Source organism: Phoca vitulina, unplaced genomic scaffold (assembly GCF_004348235.1).
Source record: "Phoca vitulina isolate PV1807 unplaced genomic scaffold, GSC_HSeal_1.0 scaffold90, whole genome shotgun sequence".
NCBI lineage: Eukaryota > Metazoa > Chordata > Mammalia > Carnivora > Phocidae > Phoca > Phoca vitulina.
This window is the reverse complement of record NW_022589793.1, coordinates 1923031-1950172: the sequence shown is the minus strand read 5'-3', so window position 1 is coordinate 1950172 and position 27142 is coordinate 1923031. Positions and strand designations below refer to the sequence as shown.

The following is a 27142-nucleotide window of genomic DNA, read 5'->3' as shown; positions in this document are numbered from 1 at the left end:
TATCAGATGATCCTTTGTGCCTTGGGCCACCACTTGCTGGGAGGTCCAGCAAGGCCCTTTTGCAGACCTTTCTTTGCTTGGGTAAGGGGCCCAGGGCACTGGCTTAGCTGCCCAGAACACGGCCCCACCCCTGCTCCCAGAGTGAGGACCTCCTGTCACATCCCCAGACCTCCCCCCACTGCACTCTACCCCCACACAAATTCCAAGGACCTCGGGCCAGCTCCCTGCCTGAGGGCACAGAGGAGAGACCTTGCCCCAATGTCAAAAACTAAGAACAGTTTCTTCACAGCCTCAGCTCCGAGGCTGGTGCTTCTTCCTGGCTTTGGCACTAGGCAGTGGTTATCTGCCCTTGATACTTCAGGTCATATCCTTGGGCCCCAGCCCAGGCCGGAGGAGTGGGTGAAACTCCCAGCTTGGGGCTTTGGAGGAGTCTTTCTCTCTCAAGATCTGGTGAAAGCTCTGTCAGGCTTCCCTTCCGGCCTTTGGCTGGCCAGGCACCATTTCCTCGACCCCTGTCTCTCTCTGGAACAGATGTGCCAGGGGTTTGGGCGGCCGGCTCTTTGTCACCCTGGACGGCTGTGAGGGTGGCTGGGCAGGGGTCAATGGGTCCCCTGCACACACCCAGGCCCCATGTTGTTGGTCAAAACAGACTTGTCCTCAACGTCTCTGAAAATCCCAGAGGGGGGTGCCAAGGGTCCCCTCCATGTGCAGGAGACAGGGTGACAGGGTCTAAGTTCTCAGACCGGGCCTGGGGGTCCCAGCTGTATCTCCCTTCACCTCCCTGCCTCAGGACTCAGCTGGTACCTGGGTGTCTGTGAGCTGGTTGGAAAAGGCCCTCTCCAAACGTAAGGTATTATATCTGGGAGGCGGTGTGCCGGGCACCTGGGTCCCTGGGGCTGGAGGCAGGCGCAACGCGGAGGTGAAAGTGGGCAGGTCATCGTCTACATCGAGGCCTGGGTTGTCCCGGCCCTGAGGGCCGGGGGGAGCGTGCCTCCGGGCCCACCACTCCTTGGCCTTCTGCCACTGATGGCGGGCAATGATAGAGAAGAAGTCGATGAAGAAGACCTCAATGATCTCAATGACACAGACAACAGAGCAGCTCATCCACAGGCCCAGCTGGCCACCGAAGTTGGACAGAAGCATCTCGATCTGCAAGGGAGGTCAAGCCACACCATGAAGAGGGCCCCTCCTCCCAAGTTGGTCTCATGCAGGGACCCCCGATTCCCAAGGGAGCCCCTGGCAAGTGCTGGCCCTGAATGGGTTTGGAGGGCTTCCAGTCCACTCTTCCTCTGCCTACGCTGATCCCAGGCCTGAATGGCCCATGGCAGCCCTACCAGCTCAGACTGAATCGCCTGCATCTGACTCTGCCCTGGAGGCTGGGCCAATGGGCACATTTGCAGACCCCAGACAGGTACCAGAAGGAAGCTACTCACGCTGTTGGCAGGGCTCTCCATGATGGATCTCTGGTTCAGGTCTTTGTAGAATATCAAGAGTTTGGCCAAGTCTGTCCTGCAGAAATTCCAACAGTCAGGGCCAAGGTGAGTCGGGCGCCTTTGCATTCTACCAGACGACCAACCCTTCAGCGTGACTGTCTCCTCCTGCCCAGCCCACAGCATGGCCCAGGCCCTGAGCTCCCCGGGGATCCTAGAACCTGGCCCCTGAGACTCCTTCTGTACCCTAGAGCACATCCGCAACCTGGGCCTGGTTGTTCAGGCCAATCATTCCCTCCAAAACCATTTCCTACTCTCCAGACTAAGTCAGTCCACCCAGCTATACTCCCCTAGCACCCTGTTCTTCATTAAACCTTGACATTGCGATTGTTTGATTGCAATCTCAAATATGTACAGGAGACATGCAGGTAATGTACACAAGCGAGGTAGGCTGGGTGTAAGGAAATGACAATGACCATAATAACAGCCAGCATTTATCGGACACTTTCTGTGTTGCCACCCACTGTTAAGCGCTTATGTAAAGTCACTTGTTTGATGCTCACAACAACCCTAGCTAGCTATGTTTTCATTGTCCCCATTTTACAGAGGAGGAAACCAAGACCCGGGTTGGTTAAGTCACTTGCCCACGAATGCACTGCTTGTAATTGGCAGATCCAGTATTCAGACCTGGATGAATCTGGCTTCACAACCCATGCTGTTAGCCGCTGTACTAAATGGCCTCCTGATAGGACTATGGCAAACTGGAAAGCCCATGCTTATTCCAAAGGACAACTGCTACTCAGCTCTTTAGTGCTATGAAGAATGGAGGTTTGCTATTTCCAGAACTTCTGATCTTTCAAGGAAAGCCAGAAGTAACGGGTTACTTTTGTGGAGCTGGATTTGATCTAGGGGTCACCAGCTTGCAATGCTTGGTTTAATAGTTTGCAACTCTTGGTCAAAGTCTATCTTTATGACTAGACCGTAAGCCCCTTGGGGGCAGGGATCATGTCTGCTCGGTCATCGTGGTACCCCCAACACCACACAAGCACCTGGCCCCTAGTGGATATTCACTAAATGTGGGAGGGTAGCCTGGCCTGGGTGCTGGGCCCCGTGGAGATGGGAAGGGCCCAGAGAGATGCGAGGTCACATGGCAATTCCCCCACCCTCTCTCACACCTTCGTCTCCATCCCCTGGGCTCCCTGAACTCTGGCCTGCCTGATTTTTGCTAAAGCTCCCTTGGAAGTGAATTTTGATGTGGAAAATTTAAATGGGATCAGAAGCTGCATGGCTCAGAGGAGTATTTTTCCAACTAGGTCAAGATACATCAGGAAGCCACGACATCAGTTTCCTGGGCCATGACCAGTACCTTTGACAAAGCAAAACAGGATAGGAAATATCACATCGAAGCCACAGAGATGTTCAAACTCTTTGTCAACTGATATGGGCACTGATCATTCCGAACGGTGCCGTGATCACCGGAATGGATATGAACAGTTGGTTTGCCTATACCAGCTTGCGGCGTCTGAAGATCAGCCTGAGTGCTTTGTACATCATAAGGAAGTGCTGTTCCATGAGACTTTTACCTCATTTATATATTCAATGGAAAACCATTTTCATACTGTGGGTTACGGTCAAAACATTTGAGAGCCCCAGGCCTAGCGCAGGGCCTGGCTCCGGACACAAGCTTGATCAATATTTGTTGAATAAAGGAATGAGTGAACAAACAAGAGAGGGTTTGGCAGGGCCAGTGGAGAAAGAGGAAACAAGGCGGGGGTCTGCTTACTTGTTGAGTTTTTTCTTTATTTGCTGGCCTTGGTCCCAAGTGAGAATGGGCAGCAACCATTTCTGTGACAGAGAAATAAGGAATGACCTGGGGATGTCTAGAGAGCCCAGGGCCAGCCCATGCGCCTCCCCTCTTAGCCTCCGCCCCCCACCTGACCTCCCCTGTGCATCTCTCCCCGAAGCCAGAGGACCCAGGTGGGACATCAGGCTCCGGGCTGAGGATATGAGCCGAAAGAGGGGGCGAGGTAACTTACCTCGGAAACCACGGATGGCCACTGTGCCAGACTGGTGGTCAGTGTCCACTCCTTAAAGCTAAGGGGGGGGAGGGGCACAGAGTGAGTGCGGGAGGCCTGGCCCGGCCCAGCCCTATGTGTTCCGTCCTGCCAGGCCCACTCACCTGCAGGCTTCCCGGCACACCGCCTGGCAGCCCAGCTCCTCCCGGACAAAGGCCTGGTGCAGCTCATAATAGCAGTACACTGGGGGACAAGGCAGAGGGCGGTGTGAGCTTCGGGGCCACAGTGCCCCTCGGGGGGGTCACCATGGGGCCCCCAGAGTCTCCTTGTAATGATTTCTCCTCCCCTTTCCTATTCTCTGGAAACAAACGCTGCTCTGTCATGCTGAGAGACAGAATACTGTGGAGGTTAAGGACATACGCTGGGGGGTCGGCAGCACTGGCTTCGAGTCTAGCTCTGTTACTCCCTGGCTGGGTGACCTTGGACAAGTTGCTCAACCATCCTGAGCCTCAGTTATCTGTTCCGTGAAAGGGTACCATCCGTGGTTCCTGCCTCCTGGAGCTGAGAGAGGCGGCCAACCTCTCAGCACAGGCTGGGGTTCAGCATTTGGTCCTTAATCAGAAAGTGGAATTCAAGCCAGGCTTGAGGACAGGAGTAAAACTCTGCCTCTTATCCCTCCGTCAATCCCTCCGTCCTACAAAAGGCGCTAGCGCAGGCTGGTGCTGGGGCTGGGCGGACCCCGCTCCTGGGGCGGGTCTCACTTACTCCAGTTGGGGTGCTGCTGGTAGTTACAGTAGTTAGCTGCTGGAGGTAGAGGCTGGTTATACTGGGCACACCCACATTTCTCCACCATCTTTGTCTGGAAGCACGAGTGAAGGCAGATCTGAAAGATGAAACCCAGGGGTTCCCTTAACCTCCTTGCACGTGGACTCCAGAGAGCTCCCTCCCTACACAACCCGCATCCAGGGGGCCGGCTTCCCACAGCCTTGGCAGACCGCATAAATGTGCCCCAGTGGTCTGGGCCAGGGTTGGCCCTGGTGCCAAAGGGACCCAGGTAGAAAAGTGATTGAGAATTCAGATTAACTGAGGGGTGGAGAACAGGCTGAGCTGGGGCTGGACCTGGGCCGGTCCTTTCTCAATGACTTGAGTGCTGACCCAGGGGAGTGGGGGACATCGGAGCAGATGCCAAGAAACAGAGAGAAACATAGGCCCTCACTTTTCTGTTCTCAGGTCCAGTCCTGGGATCCTGGGAGATCATAAGCTACCACCATAGCCACAAAGCTTATAGCACACAAGCTCATGGCAAGGGCTCTGAAGGCAGGCTACTCCAGTTCAAATCCCAGGTTTGCCACACCCCAGCTGTGTGACCTCAGGCAAGTTCCTTAACTTCTCTGGTTTCTTCACCATTGAAATAAGTATAACAGTATCTACTTCGCGAGGTTGTTGTGAGCAGGAAATGAATTGCTATATGTAAGGTGTTTGTCCATGGTAGCCTCTCACTAAATTTTATCCAGGAGTATCTTTCCAATGAACTGACCTTTCCTTTTGGTCTTGAAGTCAGTTTGATTGTATTTCTATTATAAGTAGACATTTTTTGACTGTCTCTTTTCACTTAGCGTCCCTACCACCTCTCAGCTCAGCTCCGATGTAAGCTAGAGGACCCAGTGCGTAGGAACACCTGATCTTTTTTATTCTACTGGGATGATTCTCATTAACTCTGAGCATCCCAGGAGGAGGGGAACTGCAGACTCCCAGAATGTAAGAGAAGGCATAACGGATGATCGCACTCAAGGGTTGCAAACTCAAATGCTTTCAGGGGCCAGTGATAGAGGTGATACACTCGGGGCTGGTGGGGACTATGGGAAAGGACAACATGTGCTCCTTGAACAGGGCAACTCCACCCACTGTTTACACCGCAGGGCTGTGGGCCCGATGTTGCCAGATCTTGTTTTTCAAGAGAACCTGGAAATCTGGGTTTTCTTATGAAATTCCGTGACTTTTAAACACCATCTAGGCCAGAAAAAAACTAGGTGTGCAGCCTGGAAGGGGCCTGGGGGCTGCCAGTTAGCAGGCCCTGATCCAATCCCACCACCCCCTGTGACTGCTGGGGATGTCATCACTTGCCCGAGGACATCATCGAGCGCGGCCCATGAGGGGGCCCAGAAGCCAGGCTCCCAACCCCTTGGCCAACGCCTCTCCCAGACTGCTTCTCTCCTGTCCCTCACTTGCCAAGACCTATTTAGGAAGCAGGCCTGTCTCGGCTGTACATTGTGTTCCATGCAAACCTCAGTCAATCAATTCAGCTCTGGTTACAGACGGATTGAAGAGGACTGGAACCAACTGGCGTTGTTTGTTCTTGAGGTCTTTGGATGAACCCCAGGAATTATCAGCAGAGTTCCTGGTCCCAGACACACCCCATCCTATAGATAACTGTCTCCTGTGTCCAGGCCACAACCGAGGGCTGAGTGCCCCCTCCCGCCCATACCTGGAGGGAATATGCCGCCTTGTAGATATTGCTGATCGGCACGTCGCTCCCGTCCTCCGTGCACTGGCTGTAGGGTTCGCTTAGCTTGAAGGACTCCGTCTGTAATCACAGCAGCATGCATTCAGCCCTACCCGGCCCCAGGACCCAGACGGGGCACCCCTGGGAGCTGAGCATTTAGTCCTTCATTTAGCAAATATTTCTCAAGCAACTACTAGGTGCCTGGTGCTATTCTAGGCACTGTGGACTCAACAATGATCAATAGAGACAAGCTCCCTGCTCTTGTGGAGCTTACTTTCCAGTGGGGTAGACAGACAGCCAAAAGGCAAATAGATGCATGAGATAATTTTGGATAATTATGGCTAGTGATCAGTGAAACTGGGAAGAGGGACTGGAGGACTTGGGGGGAGGGGTGCAGTCTTTCCAAGAGTGATTGAGGAGGATGCCTTTGAGAAAGGGACATGTTGGCTCCACAAAGAATGGCAAGAGGTGGATTTGCTAAGAAGTGGAGGAAGGGAATAGGGCAGAAGCCGCAGCAAAGGCTGACGTCGGGTAGGACCGGGGTGGCTGGAAGGCAGCACGAGAAAGATGAAGCCAGAGAGGGAGGTCAAGGCCAAATCATGGCAGCCTCCTATGCCATGCTGAGAAATCTGGATTTGGATTTGGATTTTAAAATGGTAGTAAGCCATTGGAGAATCCACTGGGAGGGCACAGGAGGGGGGAAAAAGACGAGCAGTGGCTGTGTGCTTCGTGGGATTCTCCTCCCAGGGAAGGACCCATTTCCTACCCTCTTGTCTTCTGGTCCCAGAAGTTGACTTGGAAAAATTGACTTTCTTAGAGAGGGCCAAGGAATGCCCCATGGAGTAGAATGATACCCTGATTAGAGGAGGTGAGAGAATCGTAACTCACCATTCAAAAACCTTATGAAATAATGTTTTATTGTGGTTTACTAAGTTTGGCTCTAGTTTAATATTTGTCACTGTAAATAAACAATCCAGACAAGCCAATTAAAAAAAAAAAGAATAATGTCTCCCAGGAAGCAATGATAATTGAATATAAATTGTGACCAGCTTATAGCCAGGTTCCTTGTTTGTTTTGTTTTGTTTTTGTTTTTGTTTTTTGTCTGTTTTTTTGTTTTCTGAGAGTGGGAGAAAAGGGGAAATTGATGGCAGATTTGTGGGAGGGAAGAAAATCTTTTTTTTCCACTGAAGAGTGGCCAGATAGACAGAAAGATAACAGAGGGTGGAATCAAGGAGTTTGACCTAGGTGGAAAATGTAGACATCTCAAGTAGCTGTAATCTCCTTCTGTTTGTATTGTAATCCATCTGCTGTCCATTAGTGGCCCTCAATTAACTGCAGGGACCTCAAGGGCAATTGCCAGTGCCCATTTTAAAACATTTAAACAACAGAAGCAAAGGGGAAAGTAACCATGTGGTCTCCTCTCTTTCCTGGGAGAGGAGCAGATCCAATCTCAGATATACAGATAGACAGACAGACAGACAAGCAGACAGGCAAATATGAACTCACACATTCCGTTTGCCCTGAAATCTCCCCTTCTCACTAACAATAAAGAGTGAGCATCTTTCTATGTCAGTACAAAATAAACAGACTGACTTCATTCCTCCAATAGCTGGGTGGCTAACAGATTTAGAGTCTCTAGAACATGCCAGGGCTGGCTGGGCACTGGGGTACAAAGATGCTGAGCGTGGCTTCCCTGGAGGGCACTTCAGCTCAGTGCCACCCTCTAAGCTTCCCCTAAGCTGCAGGCTCCCTGGGCAGATGTTCCTTCAAGCCCCTGAGTACTGCTGAGCTGTCCGCAGAGCCCAGCGTGTGGCAGCTGCAGGCTTTACCTGCCTGGGGTGGGGGTGGGGGGCAGGGAGTACAGGACCCTGGCATCCAGGTGACAGGGTTTGTCTACTTGGATAAGCTGTGTGCAGCTGGCAAAGGTGGCTGGAGCTCCTTCTACTTGGAGGACCAGCCCATGGGCCACTTCCAGAAATCATCTTTTGACTTTTATGCTTTTGAGTCTTCAATGGCCCAGTCCTCTATAACAATGCTTACTGAACTCAGAGCCCCTGGGTTATTCAGGTTGCTTCCTAAAGCAATTTGGGTAGGGTGGGATTGGGAGGTGGGGAGGTAGGGCAGATGGGGTGGGCACTCTAGTGCTCCCTCTCTGGCTCGCTCTCTTTTTCTCTCCCTCCCTCCCTCCCTTTCTCTCTCCCCTCCACCATCAGTTTTTCAGAACTGCTGATCTGTCCCTGACCCTTAGGGATACAAAAATGCGAATGGGTACATATGTATGTGAATGGATGCAAGTTTTGTATATATGTGTGAGCATGCATTCGTGTCGGTGCAGACGTGTGGGTGTGAGATGTGTGTATGTGTGTGCATGCATGGGTATATGTAGGTGTGATTAAGTCTATGTGAGTATATGCCTGGGCAACAAGGCCCATTTTTATCAAACCAGATCTTATCTGCTTCCTTCTTAGAATCCTGAGGGAGGCCAACATTTGCACAGGAATCCTCAGCTTCTTAGATTTCATTTATTTATTTGAGAGAGAGAAAGAGAGAATGAGGGGGGTGGTGGCAGAGGGCCGAGCAGAGGCCCCGCTCAGCAGGGAGCCTGATGCAGGGTCAGTCCCAGGACCCTGAGATCATGACCCGAGCTTAACCGAGCTTAACTGACTGAGCCATCCAGGCGCCCCTCCAACTCACCTCTTTAAAGGTATGAACTATGCCAGGGAAAAGCTCAGGCAGCAGCATGATGCCCTAGATGGAATTATGGGTGGTTTAACTCTCTTTTTGCTTTTGTTCTGTTTTTATATTATAATAAATTATAAAATTTATTTGTATATGGCAAAGTTTATACTTTTAATCAATGGAGAAAAGAAAAATAATTACGCAATATATGAAGTTAGGACTACTGTTGACTCTTTGGAGGAAGCAGTGAATTCTATCTCTACCTCACATCCTGCAGAAAAAACATTCTAGTGAGTTAAAGTATTAAGTGAAATAATAAAATAACTGGAAGGTAGCTCAGCTCAGTATCTGATCTCAAGGAAGGAAAATCCTCAATAAGCATAATGACTAAAGAAGAAAACAAAGATTTTGACTATGTAAACATTTGAAATGTTTGCATGTGAAACAGTAGCATAAAGAAAACTGAAAGGAATGCACAAACTGGGAAAGATATTTACAACACATATGGCAAATAACTAGTACTTTTTCTATATATATGGAAGAGATCAATGTCTCATAAAGGAGGAAAGTGTCACCAAGGATAAGAAGAACTTTCCTAACCTCTCTTTTAGCTTCAAACATATTTTTCCTTTCCTTCACATCTCTTTTCTTAAAAATAAAAAGTACAGGGGCGCCTGGGTGGCTCAGTTGGTTAAGCGACTGCCTTCGGCTCAGGTCATGATCCTGGAGTCCCGGGATCGGGTCCCGCATCGGGCTCCCTGCTCGGCGGGGAGTCTGCCTCCCCCTCTCCTGCTCTCTGTCTCTCATTCTCTCTCTCTAAAATAAATAAATAAAATCTTTTAAAAAAATAAAATAAAATAAAAATAAAAATAAAAAGTACAGTAACAGCCAATATTTTTGGAACACTTACTACATATGAAGCACTGTTCCAAGTGCTTCACATGAATCAACTCATTGAATTCTCATTAGCCTATAAAGTCACATTTTTATTATCATACCCATTTCACAGATGAGGTAACTGAGACATTGAGATTACACAACCAAAGTGCAACTCTGGGTCCTTAGTCCCTGTTATGCACATGCTTGTGAAAAGAGGTATGCATGTTTTTTTTTTTTTTTAAAGATTTTATTTATTTATTTGACAGAGAGAGACACAGCGAGAGAGGGAACACAAGCAGGGGGAGTGGGAGAGGGAGAAGCAGGCTTCCGTGGAGCAGGGAGCCCGATGCGGGGCTCAATCCCAGGACCCTGGGATCATGACCTGAGCCGAAGGCAGACGCTTAACGACTGAGCCACCCAGGCACCCTGCATGTGTTTTAAGATAAAAATGCACAGTAGGGTTTGCAATGACAGTGAAGTCTCCCCTCTCTCCAAGACCTGGCCCCACATCACCCTGGGTGAGTTGTCTCCCTTGCCCATCTCCTCATCTCCCATTCACGATCCAGCTGATTGTACTTTGGTTTCTGTTCCAATTCTTCCGCTGAAAACTGGTCTGGCAAAAACCACCGGTGATCTCTTGGTTTCCAAACCCAGAGAACACCTTTTGCCCTTTCTCTTGACTGACCTCTCAGCAGCATTTGGCACTTTGGTTCACACCTTCCTTGAAACTCTCTTCTTTGATTTATCTGACACCAATTCTTTCTGGCTTCTGCTCCTCATTCTCTGCCTCTATTTCTCCATTTTCTTTCTGCTCAGCCCTTACACATTTGCATTCTGTCTCAGGTCTTGGGTGATGCCATTTATTTCCAAGTCTAGAATTATGCTAGATGCCTAGCCCAACCCCCACCTCCGTTTTTCTCCTGAGCTCCAGGTTCATAGCATTTCTGGACATTCTCACCTTGATTTCCCAAAGGCACAACAACTTGGGTTATGTCCCAAATCGAAGTGATCATCTTCCCCCACAAACTTATCCCTCCTATTGCATTCCCTAATTCTGAGCCTGGCACCTCCATCCACCCCACTGCCCAAGCCAAAATCTAAATATCGATCTAACTTCCCTTTTAGTGAGGTCTTTCCTCACTGACCTTGGCTGTCAAGCCCTGTTGCTTCCATGCTGTGGTATCTCTCACATCCATTCACTTACGCTCATCCCTACAGCCATCGCCTCAGCTAAGGGCCTCATCTTTTCTTTCTGGAATTACTGTCAATTTGCCGCCTCCAGTATCTTGATTACTTTATCTTAATTACTTTATCTTGACTATACTTCAGCCAAAGAGATTTCTCAAGAAGTTTCACCACTCAGCTTAAAATCCTTCCTGTGACCCCTTTGTAATTGCTTTGCCCTTTATTTGGACTAGCCCTTCCGGAAACTATTTGCCTGACACTTGTCCTCCAAGAATCTATCAGCTAGGAAGGCTTCAGCTTCCCAGCCATCTGCACATCCATCCATACATCCATCTATCCAGCCAGCATTATTTACTGAGCATCTACTATGTTCTAAGAACTGAGCCTGGTAACAAGACTGAATGTCTCTGTTCCCACGGAGCTGGGAACTGTTTTACAAAGCTGTGCGGTCCTACAGATAAGATCTTTAAAGATAGGTGTTTTGTTGTATTCATCTCTGAATTTCCAGTGCTTTGGACACACAGTCCCTCACTGAATGAAGGAAAAAATTTAACTGACTGTGTCTACCAGCTTAACATGCCTATTGAGAAAAATAAGTAAATAAATAAAAAATAAAAAGAAAGGAAGGAAGTCTAGTTTGTTTGGACTGCTTCTTAGTAACCCCATGTTGACCTCTTAATAATCCCCAAGATTACTTTTTGTTGTTCCAAATGCTCATAAATCAGAAAGAGAGCTGACGGACCTAGCTCTGTCACTTTGGTTTTCTACATCTCAAATGCGGTAGAGCAGAAAACCCACCATTGTTAAAGAAACCATTTGCTTAACAAAGTGGTGGGTACTTCTAAGCTCAGAGAAGGAAATCAGAGGGCGGAATTCCTTAGTTCTTGCACTTCTCCAAGCTCTTGATCCTCTCCCCTAAGCCTGCAGACACTGTGAAAGGCGGAAGGGAAAGAGAGGGCAAAAGGATAGGTAACAAAAATTTCTTAAAGGATAGGATATACTGCAAATCCCAAGTCCTCATTCTGGGTGCAGATAAAACTGCATGGGCAATGTTGGGTGAAAATGTTCACTATTCCGATTTGGGAGTTTTGCAATCCTGGTGAATAGAAGAATCAATGACCCAGATCCTTAAGTGGTACCCTAAAGTCTTTCCAAGCCACAGTCTCATAGCTTGGGGCTCAGGATTATTTGTGGGGGGAGGAGCAATCTGTATTTGCACAGTCCAAGTTGGTACACAACACTTCTCATGTTGAAACAAACTTCCCACGTTGGAACGTGCTATCCGAGAGCACCCAGGTTCCAGGCAACCATCCTAATTGTTTCTCTTGTCCAGGGTTGTCCATTTGATGGGGGCACGGAAGCCACAGATTTCCTCTGGAATGTCACCGTGTACTCAGTTCATCATCTCAGCTGTCTCAACTTAAATATTGCTTTCTTAGGAAAGCACTCCTTGAACTCCCCATTTTCCCCCATTAAAAAAAAGCCCTAGATCAGCCATCCCCCTGATAGGTTCTTGTGCATCCTGCATTTCTCCTTGGTAGTGCTGATGATGATTATAATTAATCATTTGTGCAATTTTTTGTTTGTAATTGATCTTCTCTGCCAGACTCTAAGCTCCAACAGGACAGCGACAGTGTCTTACACTCTGATATGGTCCCACTGTCCAGCACATAAAGATGCTCAGAAAATACTTGTTGAATGGATAAATAATGGATATACAAGCCCCAGTGCTCACTATATCACTTTATAACCCAATATGAAGCCATCATTTAAGGCTGTGCTAAAGCTTTTGTCATTCTAGCTTTACTTTTGCTTAGGAAGACACACTTTGCTTCTCCTCTCACGTTGAACTACTCAACTTTCTAAAGCTGAGGTTCCTGGGTTTTCTGCCTCTTGGAATAATCATCAGAGTTTGGTAAAAACACAGATCTTGGGCTCATCTCTCAAGAGATTCTGATTCAGTGGATCTGAGTCAGATGATCAGTCAGATTTAGAAACCACTGCTCTAGAGGACAGATTTGCAAGGAATGAAGACAAAAGGTGGAGAGTTACTGGCATAAAAAGACCTCAGTCCTGCAAACAAGAAGATTGCTTAAGTAGTGGAGTGTCTGGGGCATGGCCCTCGCCTTGCCCTTCTGCTCCTATCGGGCATAGTAGACTCAGGGATTGGAGTCTGCAGCCCAGATGTGCTTCTGTTGACAGGTATGAGTGTTTTTAGCACCCAGTGAGGTCAGAGAAAGTCAAAGAGTTGAGGGAGAAGGAGGTTCTTGATGAATGAGGTGAAATTGATGAAGTATGATTGGCTAAATAGGGCTCCGATGGCCCAGTGACTTCCCATTAGCGATTAAGGAGTGGTTTACATGCCTCATAGATGTTTAGGTGACCCAGAAAGAAAGGCGTTAATCTGCTCTATTTATATTAGTAACAAATATAGTTAGTGTTTGAAGCTTTGCTCCCAGCACAGGTTCCATAAATGCTCGTGTCTGTCTTTGCAACAAGCAAGGTTCCTTCAATTCTTTCCCAAAATGTCATCCTGTGTCCTCATTCATCCATACAGAAGATACAAAGACAGCCTTTAGTAGAACTGCTGGAGTGACCATTGTGGGAACTATTAGCAAATCCAGGACTATGCTTCCTTTTGAAACCAATACACTTTTCCAAAAGCCACGCCTTATTGGTTATTCTTGGAAAAAAAGATCTGTTTTCCTTGCCGCCCCTACAGAAATCAGCACATTCTCTTACCAGGTGCATCCCTATGGAGGTGGCCATGGCAGGCTCGATCTCTGTTCCCACGTCCTCAATGAAGGGGTATTCATCCTGCCGATGGACAATCACCTTGGCCCCGCTGGAGGACACCAGGAATGGGTTGTACTCCTCTTCGTTTATGTACAAGATGACCTGCAGCCCTGGGAAGATAAAAGGCTACTGTGGTCAAAGGCTCATTAAACATTCCTTGGTGCTAGCCTACCTCTCCCGCCGCTTTGGGAGGCTCCAAACCAAGATGCAGGCATTTCCAAAAAGGAAAAGATGGACAGGGCTAGACTGGAAGCTTCATGGAGAAGAGGGGGTGGAGGGATGGTGCCCGACTTGCTCACTGCTGTGTCCCCCAAAACAGCGTTACCGCCACAGTTCTGCTGAGCTATAAAGGAACTGCTACCCTGCCCAAGACGTGCATTTCCACGTGGTCCTTTGAGATGGGGCATTCTGCAGAGTGTCCAAAGGGACATGCAGTGCTATGGCTGCTTAAACCCTTATAGAGCTTAAACCCTTATAGAAAAGCACTAAGGGGGTTTCTGATCACTGGTCTAACTTCTCTCCACACTCCAGCTCCTACCCTTGCAGGATATTCTGCACCCACCAGCCAGAGGGACCTTTGAAAATTGGAAATCAGGGGCACCTGGGTGGCACAGTTGGTTGAGCATCTGACTCTTGGTTTCGGCCCGGGTCAGGAGATAGAGACCTGCGTCGGGCTCTGTGCTCAGCGTGGAATCTGCCTAAGACTCTCCCTCTCCCTCTGCCTCTCTGCCTCTCTCTCTCAGACAAATAAATAAATCTTTTAAAAAATTTTTAAAAAATAAAATTGGAAATCAGATCAGGTCACTCCCTTGCCGGAAACCCTTTGGTGGGAATTCCATGGAATAAAATCCGTAAACCTGACTGTGGCTGTCACACCTACAGGGATGCAGCCCTGCCTCCGTTTCCCTCCTTGTGCCCTCCCCGCTCTCTCAAGAAGCTCTGGGCACACTGGACTTCTTTCTGTTTCTAGAGCACATCAAATTCATTTCCTTCTCAGGGTTTTTGTACTTACTAGTGCCCCGGATGCTCTTCTGTGGATCTTCTCACCCCTAACTCTTGTCACCGGTGCCTCCTTATTTGAAATAAAACCCCCATCCTGGCCCCAGCACCCCCTGCCCTTTCACTACTTGATTTTACTCGTAGCCCTCATTGGATTTTTTTTTCAAGATTTTTTATTTATTTATTTATTAGAGAGCAAGAGAGAGAGAAACAGCATGAGAGGGGAGAGGGTCAGAGGGAGAAGCAGACTCCCCGCCGAGCCGGCAGCCCAACGCGGGACTCGATCCCAGGACTCCGGGATCATGACCCGAGCCGAAGGCAGTTGCCCAACCAACTGAGCCACCCGGGCGTCCCCCTCATTAGGATTTATAAGCAGAAAACGTTTGTGTGTTTGTTCACTCATTTGTCATCTGTCTCTCCCCACTGCAATTCAAGCTCCATGGGAGCAGAGACGGCATCTGTTCACTGCAGTGTCTCTGACGCCTGGAAGAGGACCTGGCATACAGCAGGTACTCAATAAATGTTTGGTGGATGGCTGAGCAAATGAGCAGGGCCTATATGGATTGAAAGAAGAAAACTCTGAGAGTTCAGGGTCGCCTGGGTGGCTCAGTCGGTTAAGCATCTGCCTTCGGTGCAGGTTATGATCTCAGGGTCCTGGGATCGAGTCCCGTGTCGGGCTCCCTGCTCAGCAGGGAGTCTGCTTCTCCCTCTCCCTCTGCCACTCCCCTTTCTTGTGCTCTCTCTCTCTCCCTCAAATGAATAAACAAAATCTTAAAAAAAGAAAGAAAGAAAGAAAAGAAAAAAGAAAACTTTGAGAGTTCATTCTGACTTCTTCCATTTGCAAATAAAGGAACTGAAGCCCAGAGCAGGCAAGTGATTTGCTCAAGGTCACACAGCGCATCGGTAGCAGAGCCAGGACTCTGCAACTCTTAGCTCCCAGCTCCCAGACTACTTCTTCCCACCAAAGTACATGTCCTGAGTTACGGTTTCTTGCAGACTTGGTAAGAATACAGACCACACAGTGGCAAAGGCTTGGCCCCCACATGCTGTTTTCCTCTACGACAAGACCTTGCCTTTCCCTGTGGGAGCATATCTGTATATCAAATTGTGTTCCATTTGCTTAGGACTTCGCACAGATTCCTCTTGTGGGTAAGCCAGGCCCGTCTGTTGCCGGCCGCCCTACAAAAGTCACCGTGGCAGAGCAGTGGTCGTGCCAGGGTGGGAGGTCGTAATGGCATTACTGGTGCTGGTGATAGTAGTGGCAATGCTACTAACAGTAGGAATGACAACCACAACCAGCATTGATTATGTGTTTCATGTGTGTTGAGGACTGAATTGTGTTGCCCTCCCTCTAAACTCATATGTTGAAATCCTACCCCATAATGTGACAGTATTGGAGGTAGGGCCTTTAGGGAGGTAATTAAGGTTAAATGAAGTCATAAGGCAAGCCCCGATCCCATAGGACTGATGTCCTTATGAGGATAGGAGGAGATACCAGCGCTCTCTTTCTCGCTCTCTCTCTTTCTCTTTCTCTCTCTCTGCCTGCCACAGAGGAAAGGCCAGGTGAGGACAGAGCAGGAAGGCAGCCATCTGCAAGCCAGGAAGAGAGGTCCCACCAGAAACCAAATTCACCAGCATCTTGACCCTGGGGCCCTTGCCTCCAGAACTGAGAGAACATAAATGTCTGTTTTTCAGGCTATTTTGTTATGCAGCCTGAGCAGACTAATCCAGTGTGTGCCAGGACTTACTCGAAGCACTATACATACATTAAGTCCTCTTGACAACCTTAGAGCACACGTATTATTATGAGTCCCACTTTGTAGATGAAGTGCAGTAACTTGCACGGGGTCACATGGTGAGTGGCAGAGCTGGGTTTTGGCTCCAGAATGCGTTACCTTAACCAAGATAAAGGTATGTTTGCCTCCTTAATCTCCCGTTCCGCGTATCTGGGTTCAAGTCCATCTGAAAGCTGCCTGCCCTGCATTACTCTTTCCAGCTACAAGCTCAAACCAGAGTGGTTTTCCAGGAAAAGAAACTCCGGTGATGTGATCTCTTTCTGTCTCTCAAAAGTAAAGAGGAGATGTCAGAAAGGAAAACAGACACCAAAAAAGAAGGAGCCTGCACAGATGCTGATGGAGACACTGCAGCAAAAGGGGACGTGGTGTCCCTGGTTTCTGGCTAGATGGAGAGAGCCCGCCTTTCTGGAAGGCTCAGGCACCCCAACTGTCCTGCTGCCAGCGTGCTCACTGTTGGTGCGGATTTCCTTACCATATTCGCTGCCCCCCATGGACGTGCTGAGGATAGTCTCGTTCTCTCTGTTGTTGAACGTGTAGCAATTCCCATACATTGGATGGTGGAAAAGCGTGAAGTTTCTATGAGGAAGAATACGGATCAGAAGGAGCTTTGGTGGGAACTCCCCTTGTGCATCTGAGCTGAAGGCTGGATGGGCCAGGCTTATCGGGCCAACTCTCTTTTCTGGACAATGGATAATAGACATGACTTACTTTCTCCACCTTCAGTCTGATAAGCCATAAACAAAGCCCCTCACCCAGGCAGATACACACATTGATGTAGGACTATTCTCTGCTTTGTTCCCCCTCTTAATCCTCCCATCTTTGTCTCCATCCTGATGTGGCACTCCTTGTGCCATATGTCTGCCCCCAGATTCCTCTGCTTGTGAATTTCTCAGCCAACACTTGACATTTTTTTCCATTCCAATACCAGGAAATGATCTCCAGAGAAGGAACCACAACACATGTGTCCTTACACTGGCTTTAGAACCCAACCCTCAAGTGGACATGATTCCAATCACTCAGCTTCATAAGGACCAATATATCTACTTACATATAAAAAGGGTTAATGTTTAAATAGAATGAAGTAAGCTTTTTGGATAGACAGGAACACTCTAAGATGTCCCATCACTGCTCAGTCACCACCAGGGGTCTGAGTGTTAACTTAAAGGCAGAAAGGTCTGAGAGCTCACCCATCTGTACACAGACCATTCTTCCTCTCTCTTTCCCACCTTCCCTTCTTTCCTTTGTTTCTTCCTCTGTGCTAGGTTAGTGGTTCTTAATCATTGGTGTGTAGGATGGTAGCATCCAAGGTTATACATATACCATCAACCACTCTGTTTTTATGAGTAACTTAATGAGTTCAAGGATATTTTGACTCTGTGCCATCTCGATCTTCCTCACTGACTCTAGAGCCTAGCTCCCATGTAAGCTGTTTTCCCAAGGGCAGCGTCAGAGAAGAGCATCTTTTGCTCCCAAGCCCTCCCAAGCTGAGCTGTAGGTGCAGGCAAGGGGCTCAGAGCTAAGGGAGCAGACTCCTCTCCTGACCTGGCATCGCAGGACACCCCATCAAAGAGGCAGGTAACCAGCAGCTCCTCAGCAGAGTAGCTCATGTTGATTTTCTTCTCCAGAGGGACCTGTGCCATGATATTCATGTAGTGCAGCGTGTACCACTCCTGGATGGCATTGACCCCCGAGCTGAAGGTGTAGAGGGCACAGTGGGACGTGTCATTTGAACACTGTGGATAAGAGGAGACAGTAGGCTGAGGCCACTGGCACTAGCACTGGCCTTCCAAAGGACGGTGAGGATAAGGAACTGGGACTCTAGACCAGACGCTCAGGGGGAACAGGAGGGACACCCAGAAGCAAGGATGAGCTTCCTCTTACTTCCAGGGGCTGAGAAAGATCAGCCTCCAGGACCAACATGGGGCTGAGAGGAGGACAGAGTCTCACTGTCACGACTCCCTGCGACTGCTTACCAGATAAGAAGAAAAACCAGTTTCTTTAGCATCTCCAGATATCCAGGCTATGGTTGATTATTGCTACTGACTTCCCAGACACCTCTAGCCATTTCCTATTAGGTCAGCAGTCTAGAACTCTGGATGCTTGCCCAGACTCCAAGATGATTTCTCTGCAGGATCTTGGGCAAGGCGTTATGGCTCCATTATTTCACCTACCAAATGTCGGCTAAAATGCCATCCTTCCCAACCTCAGAGAGTAGTTGGGAGGACCAGCATTTAAATATATTATAATGAAAGCCTTATAGGGAGACTGTAGTATGTTTCAGATGTTCTCATCACACAGAGTTTGGAAACTCTCAAACGGACAGACATTGAAGGATTGATTTTGCTCTCAAGGATTACGGAGTGCGTATCTCATGAAAATACCCAGGAAGACTTTGAAAAGTTTCAGTGATTAGGAGAAAGGGCCGTTTTTTCAGGATTTGTAACTGGTGCTCTGAGGTCTCACAATTGGCAAGCCAGGTATAAGGTATAGAAGAGGTGATCTCATCCCACCAGGTGTCTCATCCTACCGAGGAGTCTGGGGCATGGAGAGATAGGGTGATTGATTGACTTTGCCCAGGATACTAATGGAATTTGATTTTGGTAAATGGCTGCTTCTTCAGAGCCCCTCAGATGGGACCAAGAAGGAGAGATGAAAAGTCAGGCACCTCACAAAGGCAAGTACTGCAGGGAACAGTGGGTATTTCTGCTCTTTATTATCTGTTTTATTCCTTCAGGGGTCTGCACCCTAATTTTGCTTTGGTAGAATGTACTTTCCCCTGTTGGATACAGTCTGATGAGACTGTCCACCATGATGCCTCACCCTCTGTTAGCCATTAGATGACCCAAACTTGGCCAATCAGATAGTCCCAAGATGGAATTTGAATCGTCCTTATGGATGGATTAGCAAAAAGCATGAAAATAGTTTACTTGAAGTTTAATCCAGCAGCTATATGTGAAATGACTTTCCACCATTTCTTGCCACCTAGATCCCTGGATCTTGCCTAATTTCTGTCCTTTGAGTGACCTCCCTGAGCTACTGGTCCCTTTCTAAGACATTTTTTTTTTCCTGCTCAATATTGCCTGAGTCAGTTTTAGTTGCTTGCAGAAAATTCACCCTGAACTGGGTGTATTTCTTTGGGCAGGACCATAGAGACAGTGGCAAAGGAGAAACCTTCCTGGACCCACCATTTCCGGCCCATCCCATGCCCCCCAGCTGTGAGGACGTGCATCTCACCAGTTGGAATCCCACCACCTCCTTGGACATGTGGACATGCGTTGCATCCGATGCCTTGTGAATGATGCGCCCGTTGAATTTCCGCTTCCGCCCTGTGAGGAAGTCCTTGGCCTCACCGGTCTCATCCTGACTGAAAGCCATCAGTGGGACCAGTTTGAGGAATTTAGGCCGCGTGCCGTCCCAAGCCGAATTCCAGGACTCTGCCTCTCGGCGTTTTCGAGACGTATTCTCTGGAAAGCCATACAGGGTCTTTAAGGCCACTCTGGTCTCCTGTTCCAAGTCAGCTAGAAGGTCCCGCACCACACTGTACCTGCCAAGGTGGGAAGGAGGAGTCAGGGAAAGGGGAAGCTCCTCTGACAGAGCACTGGTGCTTCTGCCCTCTGCTCTCCATCAATGGGTGTCAGCCCTGGGCCCACTTCTCGCCTGCCTCCTTGGCCGAGGAGACCAAGCCTTTTACGATTTGCCCCATCCAAAGTGACTGTTGGCTTAAGTAAACGATGACAGGCTCCCGTGTGACCCTTGCATGACTTCTCATGCCTTCATTTCTGCCACTACCATCTGCTTGCTCTCAGGGTGTGTTGGTGAGTTTGCCCCAACCAGCATTTCTGGAGTGGTGACTCTCAGGTGCCTCCCATAAACCAGCCATGGTGAGGACAATTACAGTGCAGACAATACCTGCTACCTAGAAGTCTGTCCAGGAGACAGTGTCCATCTCCACCAAGCTCACTTGTCCCTGTTCATGGATTCCCCTTGAGTCAGTGCTGGGTAGGGGGGAGGTAGAACTGTCACCTTGACAACCCCCAAGAACACAGAAGAATGATACAGGATGGAATGAAGCATAACATCATCTTCAAATTTTCATTATACAAGTAGTCCTGGTCTCCCTCCTAACTGCCCGCCTCTCTTCTCTCTCTACCCCTTGCTCTGTGACTAGGCAACACAGCATGGTGACTGAGTGTATAAACTCCAGAGCCAAACTACCTGGGGTCTAGCTACCCATCCTGGTTCTGGATTTGTGACCTTGGACCAGTTACTTTAGCCTTTTTGTGTCTCAGTTTTCTCATCTGTGAAATGGGATTATTGCAGATTCCATGAGTTTATCTTGTGTGTGTGTGTGTGAAAACATTCACTATTAATTTTATTAGTGGAATTATATTTGTTAATATTTCACTCCTCCACCACAACTCAGCTCCACTAGGACAAAGACTGTTGGGTTATTCAGTTCTATGCCCCAGACTCTAGCACAACTTGTCTGATTATGGATGGGTGGAAGAGAGGGAGGGAGGGACAGAAAGACTCTGAGGGGGAGAATAAGTCTTAGACCTGATTTTGATTTTGACCAGTTGGTTTCCTTTGATACTCTTCCTCCCCCGCTCCTCCCTTCTCTCCACACCCACACCTGCTCAGACAAATTCTGCCAGATTCTGACCTGCCTCACAGATCAGTTTTCAATAATCCTGAGCAGGACTCCAGTGACCCATTTAGAACAGGCCCCTTGGCAGACAATAGGGCAGGACCAAGGGTTGATCCTGCCCAGAGCCAGGAGATCTCAATTAGTGGGGCTGGGTTCACTCAGATGAGGGTTTGGGGCAGCTGAGATGCTTCCGGAAGTCACCTGGGTGTCACTTCTGAGTCAGCTTCCAGCTCACATTTTGGGGAGAGTGAGGTGTAAGCTTACCGGGCTCAGGGGAAATGGCTGAGCTGGACTGTGTGTGTCCGTGTGTGTGTGTGCGTGTGTGCGTGTGTGTGCATGTGTGCGCACGCAGGTGCCTGGGCTGGAGGGCGGGTTTAGTCCATTCCAGGCCCAACCTCCAAGTGAAACTGACCCCTGCCGCCTTCCCCTCCTGCACATCCTGAGCTAGACCATTCTCAGGAGCAGCTGTTAGACAGAAAACTTGGTATAGATTTAGAACCTGGGAGAGGGAGTTTACCAAGGTTGGCAACGAATTCTGATTTCTAAAAAGCGTGTATGCGGGGTGGCGCATGGTACCTTGGAGAGGGGCTGCGGCCTCTGGAGGGGGCGCAGACCCCACCCCGTAGCCCTGCTCCTGCCTCTTACTTGTAAGGGTTGATGTTGCAGATGGTGACAGCAGGAAAATCCAGCTTCTGGAAGTGGACTTTGATGGAGACAGAGACAGTGTAGAAGGAGGCCACGAGGAGCGCACACTGCCAGATGATAAGGGCCACGGCGGTGAGCGTGAACAGAATCCAGAGCAGGCGCCGCAGGCGGCCGCGGGACACCACGATGCGGCGACAGCCGTGGGTGTTGGTGTTCAGGCAGTACCAGCGCATCAGCTCTTTGATCGTAGGCGCCTGGGGCCCCCTCACGGGCAGATTCTTCTTGATTTTGGCTTTGATCTTCTCTCCAGGAGCCATGGCGAGCATGGGACTCGGAGGGGCAGGCACGCTGGAGGGAAGGAGAAGAAAAGCAGGTGAGCTCACAGCTCCCCCCCCCTCCCCCCCGCAAGGGCTGGTTGGTCCCTGGAGGCCAGACTCTGGGAAACACCAGCCCACATGCCCTTGGAGGCCATCTTTCCTTTTTCCCTCTGGGGGCTGGACAAGTCTGCTTTCTGAGATCCCGGCCCCTTTTCCAGGGTATTTGGGGTTTTGGCCATAGCAGCTGCCAAAGGGCAGCCTCCTTCTCTTGCAGGCCCCAGGCCCAGCCGTGCGGGGGCTGGGTGGGGTTTAACCTGTGAATCACTGGACAGATTTGAAGAACCTTTCCCCTGGGTGCCTGGAACAGAAGCCTGTGCACATCGGTCTCTGCACCACTCTTACCATGCTCTGCCGTATTTAGAGCATGGCCACCCACATCTTATCACTGCCCTCAACCTGCCCCCTTGAGGGCAGCATTCCTATCTCACTAAGGCCTTTGCCCCCCAAGCCCCATGCCTAGCTCAGTGTCTTGCTGAGCAAGTGCCCTGCACATCTCTTCCGACAAATACAACCTGCCAAGAGAATTGCTTGGCAGCCAACTTAGATCCTGTTCAGTCCACTCCCAGCCATGATTTCCAGGATTTTCCCCTCTGCTTTCCCTGCAAGTAGAGTTTCTGTTTCATTTTTGTTTAACTTCTCTTTACAGTCAAGCCTTTGGTGTTTCTAGAGCACCTTCTGAACAATAGCCCACAACACTTGGCCACTTAATATTTGCCAGGCATTGTGCCATATTTTCTTGATTCTAAGATATCACTAATTAGAGGAATACACTTTGATTCAATAACAGCTTTGTTTGGGGGAAAGTGTTGGAAAGCAAATTACCACATTCATCAACGTACATGATGCATTGCAGATACAGAAACTTTACAACATGGAACAACATTCTTTTTAGAAATGAACTAATATGTGGGTATTGTATGTTATATATATTGTCTATATATAGGATAAAAAGAACTAATATGTGTGTATTATATGTTATATATATTGTCTATATATAGGGAGAGTCATCTCATGGTTATAATATATAAACTCCCATTAGTCTCATAAATATATACAATCTCTTTCTCTATATATACATATAATCTACATATATTTCATTTTGTGTTTCAACAAGCTCAGAGAAGTAGAGTAGTTCATGCAAGACCACACCGCTTGTAAGGAGAGGAACTGGATTGGAAACTTGCAGCCTTCTCCACCATGATATATGCTTTTGAGGGGCCTGGTGTTGTGCTGGGTGCTGTCCCCTCAAGGAAGAAGGAAAAAGAGGGGATCCTGAGCTATTTAATTTCCAAGCTCTGGATAGTCAGTGTAACTGCCTCCCAACCATTGTGAGCACTGGTAAAGTGGGGGGGGGTATATGGAAACTCTGCCTCCTGTGCCTGCCATTGGTGACAGAGGCAAAGTAGGGTACACCTTAATTTGGAATAGGATATACAGGGTGGTCCCCATGCCCCCAGAGGGCCTATGTCTGGGACAAGGACTTTAGTTTGCCCCATTAAGTTCTTCAGGCAGGATTCTGGACTTCAGGAGTTACTTCTTCTCCATTTTGACCCCATGGGATATTGTCCAAATTTGGGAACTGGGGCAAAGCTAGGAGGCTTTCAAGTTTATGATGCTAGTGGGTTTCAGGTTTATGATGTAAAGGAAATAAGAGTGCTGGGGGAGAGGGGGGCAAGGGAGATGTCCAGAGGCAGCGACCTCCCTCCAACAGCGCTCCCTCCCAGACGCATATGACCTTACTGGGATAGAAAAAGCCTTCTTGACCCTCAAAATTATGCTGTTAGCCTCTTGGCAAGAGGAATGTAACTTATTTTATCATTGAAAATATTTCTCATCCCCATCTCTTCTCTCTCTATAATCCAAAGCAAATAAAAAGTTTGTTTGTTTGTTTGTTTTAAAAACCTGGGTCCAGGGGTGCCTGGGTGGCTCAATTGGTTAAGCATCTAACTTCCACTCAGGTCATGATCTCAGGGTCCTGGGATCAAGCCCTGCCTTGGGCTCTACACTCAGCAGGGAGTCTGCTTGTCCTTCTGTCCTTCCCCCCATTTGTGCTCTCTCTCTCTCTCTCAAATAAATAAATAAAATCTTTTTAAAAATACAAAATTAAAACCTGGGTCCAGGTTCAATTTCCTGTCAAATAAAACTGCAACCCAGGGAAGGTTTTCTCCTCTGGGAATGTTTAGAATCACAGATTCTGGGTGCTCCTGTCTCTAACTCTCCTCACTGAAGACAACCCCTGGGGTCCCTCTGCCCCATCAGCTCATTCTCCAGGACTGACCTTGACCCCAGTAGATCAGCCACCCATGTCACTGAAGCCACAGGCGAAAGAAGGGAACCCATCTTGCTCATCACAAAACTGATAAATGTTCACACAAACGGTGTTTCAACTTCAAAACAAAGCAAAGTTGTGGTTACTATTAGCTTGTGCTGCTTGATTAAACATGATGCCTTTTGGAAGAACCCATAGCTGACGCCAAGCATTCACTCTTCAAAGTACTTTACAGGTATTAACTCAGTTCATTTCCACAATAGATTTCTGGGGTAGGCATCCTCATTACCCCATTATACAAAGGAAATGGAGATCCTGAGAAGTTTAGTTTGTCCAAAGTCACACTAGAAAGTGGCTGAGCTGGGATTTGAACTTAGGAGTCCACACTCAGCTACTAGCTGTGCTGCTCCCCAAATAGTAATAATAATGGCAACAACAGCAAGTACAGCGGCTATTATTTATTGATCCTTTCGTACTCCCAGCCATCCTATGCAGCTCTTTTTTACACATTACCTATTTAATGCTCATAATTATATGAAATACTAGTACTGTGCCCATTTCACAGAGGGGGGAAACTGAGGTGCAGAGTGATTAGATAACTTGCCCAAAGCCACACAGATAGCAAGATTCAAAGGATTTTTTTTCAAATTCCAGGGCCGCTCATGACCATGATTCTCTACTGCGCCCCGCTGGCTCACCCCCGACCTCGCCTATCTCCCATGCCCCAGGCAGGAACCCCAAGCGTCAGGTTCTGGGCGCGGGACCCGAGCTCCTCCCCCGCGACTCCGCAGCTCCTGCCTACCCTGCACAGAGCGATAGCACGCTGTGCTATGGCAGAAGTCAGTCTGCTGAAGCCGCCAGAGAGAATCCAACCCGATTCAAGTGTTTGCTTCTTTCTGCAACCACAGTCACCCCAGAGAAAACATTCAGGAAGATAAAGGGAACAATCGCGGTCAAGTCTCATCAAGGCCAAGAAAGGTGGCTGAGCAGGGGCTGGGCGGCGAGACAAGGCAAGGCGCGGCCCCGGACCCCGGGAGTCCCGGACCTTGTTCCTAAGTAGCCCAGAAATGCCTATCGCCCCAGCTCTGTGTCCCGGGCCACGGCGTGGGGGACGCCAGAGAGCTGGCTGGACCCGGATTGACCTGGGAAGGTGTCCCAGCATCCCAGCCACCGGGGAGGCAGCTCCGGGCTGATGCCGGCTCCGCCGCCAACCGCGCGGACCGTGTCGGAGAAGCCACCCGGCCCCGCGGCTGCTCCGGTGCCTGGAAGCCCCAAACTCGCGCGACCCGACCTGGCTCTAGGCTCACCTCGCTCAGTTCCGAAGAGTCCGGGGCTCGCGTGCGCGCGATCCGTGTGCGATCTGTTCTGCTCCGCGTACAGCGAGAGCATCCCGCAGCCGCCGCGGCCTCCGGCTCTTGTGGGCCGGTCCTGGGCCCCGCCCCTGGAGCCCCGCCCCTTGAGCCCCGCCCCCTCGGGGCCGCTCCCACCTGCGCAGGTATATTCCCCGGGAGGCCCAGGATGTGCCAGCCGCGACTCCACAGCGCCCCCTGCCACCCTGAGGCCGCTCTGCGCCCAGGTGCGTCCGGCCCTGTGCCTTGCCGTAGCGCAGCGCAGGGCCTGCTGCCTCCCTGAGGCCACCCAGCACCCTGCACGCCCTCTGGGTCTGGGCGTCACCTTCCACCAGCACCTCATAGCGCCTCCTGCCGCCCTGTTACTGCCCGACACCTTCAACTCTGGTCCAGTTGGGCGCCCTTCCACCCCAGCACCAGGAGAAATCCCAGCAGCCTCTTACCCCGGGCTCCCTACTGACCTGGATCATGAAGCTGCTTCAGTGCCCACCTGCGTCTGGCTGTGGGCAGCGGGGGCTTTGCAGCCAGGCCGCTTGTCCTTTGGTCTCTTCAGCTGGCTTTTCATAGCGACGCACACAGATAGCTGTAAGAAAGGGGCTTAGAAAATAGCAACTGGGGGGTGCCTGGGTGTTTCAGTCAGTTAAGCATCTGCCTTTGGCTCAGGTCATGATCTCAGGGTCCTGGAATCGAACCCCACATTGGGCTCCCTGCACATCAGGGAGTCTGCTTCTCTCTCTCTCTCTCCCTCTCTCTCTCAAATAAATAAATAAAATCTTAAATAAAAAAGAAGAGAAAAGAAAATTGCAACTGGAAGGGACCATAGAGATACCTCGGTCCAGCCCCTTAGAGTAGGGAAGAAACAGGCCCAGAGAAAGGAAGCGTTCTGTTCTCACGCAGAACTTCTCAGACTTTAATGTGCATACAATCACTGTGGATCATGTTAAAATGCAGATTCTACCTCTATAGGTGTGGGGTGGGGCTTGAGAATCTGCATTTCTAACTTTCCAGGTGATGCCTCTGTTGCTGGTCTGTCACCGTGTCCCACCTGGATCATTGCCATATTCCCCTAAGTAGCCCCTCTACAGCTTATGGTCAATATACTAGCCAAAGGGATGCTATTAAAGTCAGATCATGTCGCTCTGTTTAAATCTATTCAATGGCTTTTTTGCTTCATCCTTAGCAAAAGCCAAAGCCCTATGGTCACCTACAATGTCCTCTGTGTCTGACCCCTGTTATCACTTCTCCTCATCTCCCACCACTCTGACGCATTCTGCTTCTTTCTCTTTAGCCCCTGTGTTGTTCCTTGGATATGATGACACACTCCTGCCTCAGGGTTTGTTACTGCTGTTCGCTCTACCAGCACCACTCTTCACACACACACACACACACACATACACACACACACACTAATGCACCCAGATAATCATGTGGATCATCCCCTTGCCTCCTTCTTGTCTTTGCTTTATTGCTATTCTATCAGTTAGAACTTCCCTGGCTACCCTATCTAAAAGCTCAATGTTTCCCACCTTCCCAATACTTCTTATCCATGTGATCGCTTCTATGCTATTTTTC

General features: G+C 49.3%; 1 protein-coding gene across 1 annotated transcript; it reads right to left on the bottom strand.

Annotated features, from left to right (window-relative positions):
• SCNN1G (sodium channel epithelial 1 subunit gamma) lies at window positions 1-25613 on the bottom strand. The gene is made up of 13 exons (XM_032396289.1): window positions 25529-25613; window positions 21576-21923; window positions 19517-19826; window positions 17825-18015; window positions 16755-16858; window positions 13434-13597; window positions 5931-6029; window positions 4211-4328; window positions 3610-3688; window positions 3467-3524; window positions 3214-3275; window positions 1434-1509; window positions 1-1149 (listed from the first exon to the last, which is right to left on the bottom strand). The coding sequence occupies exons 2-13, from the start codon at window positions 21899-21901 to the stop codon at window positions 787-789; spliced, it is 1950 nt and encodes a 649-aa protein (XP_032252180.1). The 5' UTR covers window positions 21902-21923; window positions 25529-25613; the 3' UTR covers window positions 1-786.
• Between the last annotated feature and the right edge of the window lie 1529 nt (window positions 25614-27142).